Source organism: Corylus avellana, chromosome ca6 (genome assembly GCF_901000735.1).
Source record: "Corylus avellana chromosome ca6, CavTom2PMs-1.0".
NCBI classification, from domain to species: domain Eukaryota; kingdom Viridiplantae; phylum Streptophyta; class Magnoliopsida; order Fagales; family Betulaceae; genus Corylus; species Corylus avellana.
In genome coordinates, this window is record NC_081546.1 from 26516887 (window position 1) to 26527614 (window position 10728).

The 10728-nt window shown below is 34.3% G+C and overlaps 1 protein-coding gene across 1 annotated transcript; it reads left to right on the forward strand.

Annotated features, from left to right (window-relative positions):
- Positions 1-7282: 7282 nt before the first annotated feature.
- On the forward strand, positions 7283-8843 carry LOC132184968 (hydroquinone glucosyltransferase-like). Its single transcript, XM_059598774.1, has one exon. The coding sequence runs from the start codon at positions 7308-7310 to the stop codon at positions 8733-8735; it is 1428 nt and encodes a 475-aa protein (XP_059454757.1). The 5' UTR covers positions 7283-7307; the 3' UTR covers positions 8736-8843.
- The last annotated feature ends 1885 nt before the right edge of the window (positions 8844-10728 follow it).

Consider the following 10728-nt stretch of genomic DNA (forward strand, 5'->3'; position numbering starts at 1 on the left):
TGAGAAAAGCATGCATTAAGGTTAACCATAAATAATCTAAGCCTTTTCATATTCTTGAAGGCCTTGAACTCAAGCACACCACGTCTCTCCTTCAGGCAAATCAACCAATTTGCCTTGAATTTTGATTGTTCCCTAGTAAGGCAATGAATCAGTACACGCCAGCAAAATTAAATCATAAAGTTCTCTACTTTAGCTCTTGCTAGAATTATAGCTTTTGTTTTAATACACACCAACATATATATATATATATATATATATATATATATATATATATATATATAATTTGCAGAAAAAAAAAAAAAAACAACCTTACATTCCATCTATCTGTCTTTTAATGACGTTGCTCTTCATTTGGAGATTTTCAAAATAAGTAATTCTACTTTTACAATTAAAATGTTCCTATGTGAATGATCACTGACCACCAAGTTCGAAAGGTCAAATTTTTGACTTTTTTATATTACCAATTGCTCTTAGCTATTAAAAAACTATGCCGACTTTTGAAATAGATCGAATTATGGACAATTTTGTATGATGACTTTATTTATCTTAATTACAATCATTTAACTTATTTGATTCTTTACTATATATGTGTATATAAATATATGATTATATATTATATGAACACATATATGTGTGCATCTGTATAATTCTTCATCATTTTTTTACAAAGAATAAAGTAAAATATTTTTCTAGTATGTTTAATTGTGAAAAAGAAACAAATATAAAATTAGAAGAATCTCTTGATGTCACTTCTTACCGTATTTTCCACAAGGACATGACGAACATCTTTATGAAACCACAACTTACTGCGTTTGCCAGGGTCTTCAGGTGATTCTTGTCGAACAACTTCTCTACCCATATCCTACAACAAGTCGTGCATTGCCAATTTGTTGCCTCACCAATGGTTATGAGAGACTTCTCTAAAAGAATTTTGATACCATCAACTGGGAAGAAATCACAGCTATTTAGCATTTTAATAACATAATTTGTCGGCTTTCCTTTGAAAAAACATGCAATGTCAAGAAAAATATTTTTCTCATTTTCATGCAATCCATCATAACTTATTTTAAGTCTTTCTTGAATGCTTTCATGTGGAATTCTTTTGCACTTATCCAATGCACTTTTCCATTGATGTATATCTTTACCATAAAGATCTGAATCTATTACTTCTAAAGCTAGTGGAAGGCACCCAGCATAATTTAATACATGTTCCATTAGTTTTAGAAAATCATCAGTAGGTTTGTCTCCTTTGAAAGCATTCCAACAAAAGAGCTCAAGAGCTTCGTTGCAGTCCAATTCCTTTACGTCATAACGACAAGAGACAAAAAAGTATTGACTAATCATGGAGTAGTTGAACTTTTCATATGAGAAAACATTGTAAAATGTACATATTATTGAGTATATATGTTTGAGTGTAAAAATGTTTGAGTGTCACATTGAGAAAATGTTTAAGTGTGAGTGATTAATATGCATGTTGGCCCAAACCTATATACTTAAACCTTTGGGTTAAGTGATGTCTCAACATGTTATATTATGAGCTCACTAAAAGGTTATACCAAGTATCAAAACATTATCACTTTTATATCAAATCATTCACTTTTTATATCACATCATTTACCTTTTATTACTATTCAAATAAAAAAATCACTATAAAACAAAATTTTTCCACTTTCCAATACCGCTTTTTCATTTTTCTATATCAATCATTATTTTCTTTTTTAATATTTTTAACTATGAACAGTGTCGTGGAGAGTTGTTGTTTGCCAAACACCCTCTCAATTCCATCTGTACTTGGGGAACTGGACTAGGGCAATTGTACAGGAGACACTATTCAAATAGGATTTGGGGAACTTGACAAATGGGGCACTTATACAGGAGACTCTATTCCATCTGAATTCTTGGCAACTTGTAAGTTCCTGAACTTTATGATAAACTTATTGATTTTGTCCAATATTTGAGCTTCATTCCTACAAAATACAAAAGATCAGAAACATTTAATGAGTTGAACATTTCATATGAAGAAACATAGGAACATGATCTAGTTGCTCATTTTTCAAGAGGAAATTAATGACAATGATTGTCTACAAAGATACGGGATAACCTCTCCCTTCCTTGCTTAGGGCTTGTCTACTTAAAACTAATCAAGAATATGTTTTGCATTTCATACAAAAGTGTTTGTACATATTAAATGCTTCAATCAGCAGATTTCTAATTGAAATCCAGTGCGAAAATCATAATATTAAATAATTTTAGGTGATACAAATTCCTCACCAGTTTAGGCAGATTAAAAAAAATTTTTAAAACTAAACAAGGTGCTTTTAATTGACTGGATTTACATAATTATCCAAAATTATAACACAACAAACCACAAGACGTATGACAGAGATAGAAGGAAAAACAACCAATGAGAAGTTGCAGAAAGAAAGATGGTTGAAGTTCTCAGTTTCTTTCCTAAATTTCTCTTGACCTTCCCACTCTCTAGTCCGAGATCTCAAAAAGAAAAACAAAAGGGGAAAAATATAAAAAAAGCCCCCCCAAACTACCAGCCGTTTTCGATTTAGCCCCCTAATGTTTCAAAAGTGATAAAGTAGCCCCTCAAACTACCAAACTATTACATTTTGGCCACTCCGTTAGTCAAAACCGTCAATTTGGACGGAAACTACAAAACGACGTCGTTTTATTATGGGTAAGTTACTACAATGCTCTTTTATGAAAAAAAAAAATTTTGGGGAAAAATATAAAAAACCCCCCAAACTACCAGCCGTTTTCATTTTAGCCCCCTAATGTTCAGAATGTGATAAAGTAACCCATCAACAAAACGACGTTGTTTTGCAGTTTCCGTCCAAACTAACGGTTTTGACTAACGGAGTGGCCAAAATGCAATAGTTTGGTAGTTTGGGGGGCTACTTTATCACTTTTGAAACATTATGGGGCTAAATCGGAAACATCTGGTAGTTTGGGGGGCTTTTTTATATTTTTCCCAATATATATATATACTCACACACTCATAGTCAGATACATGTATATAATCGAAAAAAAAAAAAAAAAAAAAAAAAAAAAAAAAACTACTATGAATGCACAAGACTGATAAGAAATACATGTTATTATCGAAACAAACCTCGGAAATTTGGCCTCTAGTGTTAGGGCTGTCCTCCACTTCTCCACCTTTCTTTAATCATCCTTGAACCTTTTATCATGTTTGAAAAATGCATCTCCAAAACTACCTGTTTGAAGCTGTATATATGATGGATCTATCTTGTAAAACACTAGTAGAATGATTTGTCTTTTTTTTCCTTACACTCAACAATCTTCAGTAACTCGTTCAAGCACCATGTGGTTGATACATAGTTTTGAGAGAATATGACGATCAAATCCTTGACTCTTCAATAGCCTTGAAAAGTGATGAAGAAATATAATTTCCTCTTTCAAGCTGCTCATCATCTATGTAGGTCTTGATTCCCCTTCGATCCAAAGCGTCGAATAGATAGGCAATAAAATTTCTGCGAGTATCTACGCCTCTACAGCTCAAGAATACATCGTGAGTCCATTGATGGGTGAATAAAGTAGACAACGAGGCTCCGCTTCATCCCCATACACAAAATTTCTCAAATTTTTTTGTTCCGAAGGGTCGAAGAACCCTTTGGAACAAAAAAATATCTATATATGTATTAATTTTAAAAATCTTTCAACACCCCCACACAGAATTTTTCCACCAACCCATTTAGGCATCAATCATCAATGGTCTATCCCTACTCCCACGAGGAAGTTGGAAAAAGGATCGTTATCATCACCAAGTTAACTGTCAAGTCTTCCCTAAAGTTTCTATCTAGTCCTTTTAAATCAAAATACAAAAACACTTCCTAAAAAGCATTATCACATAGTAATGTTACATGCCACTTTTGTGTACTTCAAAGTTGATAAATAACTTTTAAAATTATTATTGAATTTGTGATAAATTACTATTAACTTTAATTTAATAATATTAAATTCTTAGAATACAAAGCGATACTTCAAAAATTGATATTGGTTGTGAGCGCTTTCAAAGCACTGCTTAATGTCTCAATCACTCGGGGCATTTTGACTTTGATTAAAAATTGGGTTTATAGTCCTTATAAAAAAATTGATTGTCCTTAAAACAATTCAAAAAAATTGGGTTCATAGTCCTTATAAAAAAAAATTTATCACAAAAACAGGGTTAAAGTAAAAAAAATTGACTTTGGTTGTGAGCGCCCCTCAAAACACTTCTTTGATTAAAGTCAAAGAATGATATCAATTTATCACATCGTCGGCGCTCTGGTTGTGAGCGCCCCGTGATCCATTGCTTAATGTCTCGAAGAACGCTTGCTACCGTAAGAATGATATGTAAGGTGCGGTGGTGGCCATTGACTTCAATCTCCATTCCCATTCTAAATATTAAATTTCATTCATATTGGTTGTGAAATCATCCTAACTAATGTTGCTGAAGATACAAGAGACTCCCAAATACACCTAGAATGGGTTTGAATAGGTTTATAACAAAATATATGCGGAATTAAAAATTACAAGCATCAAACATCATTCACCAAAATATATGTAAAGCGATAAAGCATGAACACAAGTAATTTTGGTGACGAAGTGGAAACCAAGAAAAACCTCTTCAAGGAAAAACTACTATGGGGCAGCCAACCCAGAAATATCACTATTAGACAAATTATCAAGAAATTACAGACACGGGACACTTACAACCTTTTACAAGTTCTTGGCTTGATAAGAATTGATAAGCCTCCAACTCGTCTTCCTAGCTCACAATCCTCTTCAAGTGATACTCCTTTATCGGACCATTCCGATAGACTTATTCTTCTCCAAAGTTGATTACACAATACAAGTGATCAACAAACAAACAACACTTGCTATCACACAATAGCAATTACTCCAAGAGAGTTATGGCTCTAAGGCATATGACAAAATCTCTCTTAACACACAATGAAACAAACTCAAGCACTAAGGCTTTTCTCTCAAGTTGAGCTTATACTCTCCGTAGTTTGCTTGATAAAAATGAGTGCCCAAGTACCATATAAATAGGCTCACAAGAATAGGGCAAGGTTAGCATAAAAATAAAAAATAAAAAATAAAAAATAATATTAGGGCTGGCAATTTTGACACGACCCGACAACTCGACACGGACATTACACTAAATTACCGAGTTTGGGTCATAAACAGGTCGACCCGTTTATTTTGTTCTTGAAAGGTCGAGTCGCGGGTCACCTGTGACACGATTAATTAATTAATTAATTTTTTTTTTTGTGTTTACCCTTCACTGGTTTGGGTCATACACGGGTCAATTAACCCGTTTATGACTCGACTCATCACTTTCATTTTTAAAAAAACTAAAACTAAAACTAAACGGGTTAAGCGGGTTGTGTCGGGTGACTCACAAAATTATCGTGTCGTGTTCGAGTTTGATGGGGCCAACCCGTTAGCTAAACGGGTTGTGTTTGGATTTACCCTAAACGGGTCACGAGTCGTAAACGGGTCGACCCGCCTACCCGTTTTGTCACCTCTAAACAATATAAAAGTAGGTTGTATAGCTCCTAGAAATTTCGCATTTTTGTGATCCAGAATGACCGGAAATTCGAATTTCTTTTTTTGACTAGCTTGGAAAGTCTCATATTTATCACATTCATATTTTTTTAGACGAAAATCGGACATTTGGACTTATGTTTTTTCTTGCTTTCCTGCATCCTAGAGGAACACTTGCTATAGTAAGGATGAATGGAATTTCGCATTTTCATGACCCGGAATGACTAAAAGTTTGAATTTCTTTTTTTGACTAACTCTGAAAGTCCAATATTTTTCTCATTCATATTGCATTGGCCGAAAATCGGACATTTGGACTCATGTTTTTCCTTGCTTTCCTAGCACTTAGAAGAACACTTGCTACCGTAAGGATGAATGAAATTTCGCATTTTCGTGATCCGGAAATTCGAATTTCTTTTTTTGACTAGCTTGGAAAGTCCAATATTTATCTCATTCATATTGCATCGGCCGAAAATTGGACATTTGGACTCGTGTTTTTTCTTGCTTTCCTAGCTCCTAGAAGAACGCTTGCTACCATAAGAATGAATGAAATTTCTCATTTACATTACCGAACTACCGGAAATTCGAATTTCTTTTTTGACTAGCTCGAAAAGTCCGATATTTATCTCATTCATATTGCATCGACTGAAAATTGGACATTTGGACTCGTGTTTTTTCTTGCTTTCATAGCTCCTAGCTAGAAGAACGCTTGCTATTGTAAGAATGAATGAAATTTCTCATTTACGTCACGAAACGACCGGAAATTCGAATATCTTTTTTTGACTAGCTTGGAAAGTCCGATGTTTAACTGATTCATATTTTTTCGGATGAAAATCGGATATTTGAACTCGTCTTTTTTCTTGCTTTCCTACATCCTAGAAGAACGCTTGCTATAGTAAGGATGTCTGGTCAACCACCTATAGCGGTTTGTAATATTTACTAACCGCCTAGGTTGTTGCTGTTAGTGGTTTTAGCCACTAACCACTAACTACAATCGCCTTTTCACCTATAAATCTGTCTCTATTACTAACCGTCTAGGTGGTTGCAGTTAGCGGTTTTAGCCACTAACCGCTAACTACAACCGCCTTTTCACCCATAAATCTGCCTCACTCCTAAACTTTATACTTTATATAATGTAGTAGGAAAATAGCTTTACCACTTGGAGCCTGTTTGGGCAGGCACCAAGGGTTTGTTTGGGCAAAGGCAATTAATGACCCGATAATATTCTTTCAAAAAAAAAAATCAAAAAATCAACATTTTTTTTATTAAATAAATCACTTTTATTATTATTCAAATACAAAATTCAATACAATTTTTTTTTTTCATACCAAATATTTTTCTTCTTTTTTCACCTTGATCAATTTTTGCAACTTTAAAAAATGACAGAATTTTCTTTTAAACTGGTTTGGAGAAAATTTTCTTCAACCTAGCTCAGTAAGTATCAAGTGTCATTACTCACATATTTCTTTAATATTTTAATTGCATTTAGTTAATTAAGAACCCAAAACATTAATTTTTTAAAAGCTCAAAAATATTAAATGAGGTTCAAAAAAATTTTCTCTAAACGAATTTAAATTGTGTCCAAAAGCCCCGCCACGTGATTCACACCAGATCTCATAAAAAGCCACGATCACGATCAGGCACGGATCACACTATCCCTGATCACTCAATACTATATATTACTTAATTCCTTCCTTCACTATGTCTCTACGTACAGCCCTTTGTTTTCCCTCTCATTGAACGGCTAAACCATGGCCACCATTACCAAGCAACAGAAAACACCCCACGTAGCCATTGTGCCCACTCCAGGGATTGGCCATCTCGTCCCACTCGTTGAGCTCGCAAAGCGACTCGTCCTCCGCCACAATTTCCTAGTCACCTTACTCATCCCCACAGATGGTTCACCCATGATACAACACAAAGCCTTCCTTGAAGCCCTACCCAACTCCATATCCTCCATATTTCTTCCTCCCGTCAACCTTGACGACCTCCCCGAGGACGTCAAGATCGAGACCCGGATCGCACTCACCTTGACTCGGTCCCTCCCTGCCCTACGAGACTCTTTCAAGGTCTTAGCCGAGTCAACTCGGCTAGTAGCCGCGGTGGTTGATTTACTTGCTTTGGAGGTGTTCGATGTGGCTAAAGAATTCGGTATTTCTTCCTACATTTTTTTCTGTACAACCGCCATGGCTTTGTCGTTCGTCTTTCACTTACCAGAGCTTGATGAAACATTCACTTGTGAGTTCAGAGACTTGCCTGAACCGATCAAATTACCCGGTTGTGTGCCGATCCATGGGTCCGATCTGGCGGACGGATTTCAAGATAGAAAGAATGAGGTATATAAAGCGATTCTACAAATGGCCAAACAATACCCTCTTGCTGCTGGAATTATGGTTAATAGCTTTCTGGATTTGGAACCGGGTTGTTTTAAAGCTTTGATGGAAGGAAAAGAGGGCTGGCCACCTGTTTACCCAGTTGGACCGCTTGTTCAGTCCGGTTCAGACATGAATGCGGTTGAAGGTTCCGAGTGTTTGAGGTGGTTGGATAAGCAGCCAAATAGTTCAGTGTTATTCGTTTCATTTGGTAGCGGTGGGACGCTTTCACATGAGCAGCTAAATGAATTGGCCTTAGGACTTGAAATGAGTGGGCAAAGATTTCTTTGGGTTGTGAGGAGCCCACATGAGAAAGCTGCCAATGCAAATTACTTCAGTGTACAAAGCATTAAGGATCCTTTTCCTTTTCTTCCTGACGGGTTCTTGGAGAGGACAAAAGAAGTGGGTCTAGTGGTGCCCTCTTGGGCTCCTCAGGTGCAGATCCTAAAGCATGCCTCCACCGGCGGCTTCCTGTTCCACTGTGGGTGGAATTCAACCCTGGAGAGCATTTTACACGGCGTGCCGTTGATTGCTTTGCCACTATACGCGGATCAAAGGGTGAGCTCTGTACTGCTAGCTGATGATTTGAAGGTTGCTTTTAGGGTCAAAGTCAATGACAAAGGCCTGGTGGGACACAAAGATATTGCAAACTACGCAAGAGGGATAATCGAGGGAGAAGAAGGAAAATTGCTAAAGAGCAAAATGAAAGCACTAAAGAATGCGGCTGAAAGGGCTTTGAGCCAAGATGGGTCGTCAACAAAATCACTGGCGGAGGTGGCTCAGATATGGATGAGTCACAAAGAATGATAAGAAATCATTCCTGAAAGTACGTGGTTTATTTCGGTCTGCTTTTCAGAGTTCTTCCTTTTATTGTTGTGTTCTTCTTCTTTAGTTTAGTTTTAGTGAGTGTTGTATTCTGGTTTATGCAAATCTGTTTCAGCTGGTTGTTTTGACTAAATGGTGTGTCTCGTATCTTGAGTTTTGGTAGTAAAATTTACTTATTTATTAAATAAAAATAAATAAAGGAAGCTTTTGTAATATACAAAAATAATAAATAGGTTCTGCATCCAACTTGCCAGAATATTGAGTGGTGGAAGTAAGTGCGAACCACCCTACCATCTCCCTTTAAAAAAAAAAAAAACAAAAAAAAAAAAAAAAAAACATCCACCCACCTGCAAATTATTTGTGTTATTTTCTTTGAATTGCTTCTATTATTTGTGTAATCTAGTTTTTTCAACACATCATCTTAGCCACGTCATTATTTTAATATGGTATTAGAGTATATTTTTATCTAGAACCTCTCTCGTTCAAAATAGATTCGAGAGTATTTAGTTCATGGCTAAAATTTCTTTAAAGAAATTCAAAGGCTACAATGAGACACGTGTCCTCCCTCCCCCTCTCTCTCTCTCATTCAATTTATGAGTAAACGTGTGAAATCATAAAAGACCTTGAACCTTTTTTCTTCTTTTTTTTTAATTTTTTTTTTATTTTTAGTACTTGGGTCAATCGAAAAGATGTCGTAAGCCCTTCCATTAAATTTTCTTTAAAATGTCTAACATCTGTCATTCAATCTCAAAACTCACTGTTTTGCTTCGTCAGCTTTTTTTTTTTTTTTTTTCACCTCACTTTAAAATATTATTTTAATTTAAAAATCAAATATAAATTTTTTTTAAAAAAAAAAACAAAAAATTCTCCAACCTATGTCAATAAGTGATGAGTGTCATTCAACATTTTTTGGTTTCTCAAAAATTAATGTTTAGGTTCCTAAGTAAGTAAAATGACAATAAATAACTCTTAAAAATATTTAAAAATATGTGAAAAATGACATATATATATATATATATATATATATATATATATTAAACTTTTGACAAACACACTCTTAGCCAAATTTCGTGAGTCAGTCCGAAATTAAAATAATGAAAAAAAAAAAAAAAAAAAAATTTAAAAATTTAAAAATTTTAAAAAAAATAAATAAATAAATCATACCATGCCAAACTGCCAACAGTGTTGATTACTTGTATTATTGGCATGGAGGGACATACCAATAATGGAAGAGTGTTGCTTGAGATTCTACTCATTTTACCCCAGATATGACATTTTATAATTAATTATATGATTAAACAAAAAATCGAGTAGTTCGTTTTCACAAAATTGTTACTTTCTAAAACGTCATAACTTTTTGTAAATTAAACCAAGAGTTTTAGGTAATAAATACCTGTAAAAATCCCAAATGTTTTTTTTTTAGTATACTTAATTGGTAGATGAAGTAGGCAGCTGAAAGTCTTCTATGGTTTAGTTTTAGTGAGTGTTGTTGTATTCTGGTTTATGCAGATCTGTTTCAGCTGGTTGTTTTCACTAGATGGTGTGTCTCCTATTCTTGAGTTTTGGTAGTAAAATTTACTTATTTATTAAATAAAAATAAATAAAGGAAGCTTTTGTAATATACAAAAAAAATTAAATAGGTGTCTCCATCTAACTTGTTACAATATTTAGAGCGGTGAAAATAGGTGTCTAACACTCAACCACCCTTAAATTCCTTGTGTGATTTTCTCTATATTGCTTAAGTTATTTGTGTAATTTAGTTTGTGGAAAAAAAATATATATATAAAAAAAAAAAAAAAAAAAAAAAAGCCCTTCAAACCAATGTTCTAAATTTATAACCCCCAACGTTCAAAAGCGAGACTAAAAGTACTTTCCTTCAACCAAGAATGATCAAAACGCCAATTTATTTTTGAGAGTCTCATAATAATTCATTCTTTTAGCAATAATAATTATAAAAAAAAAAAAAAAAACTAAC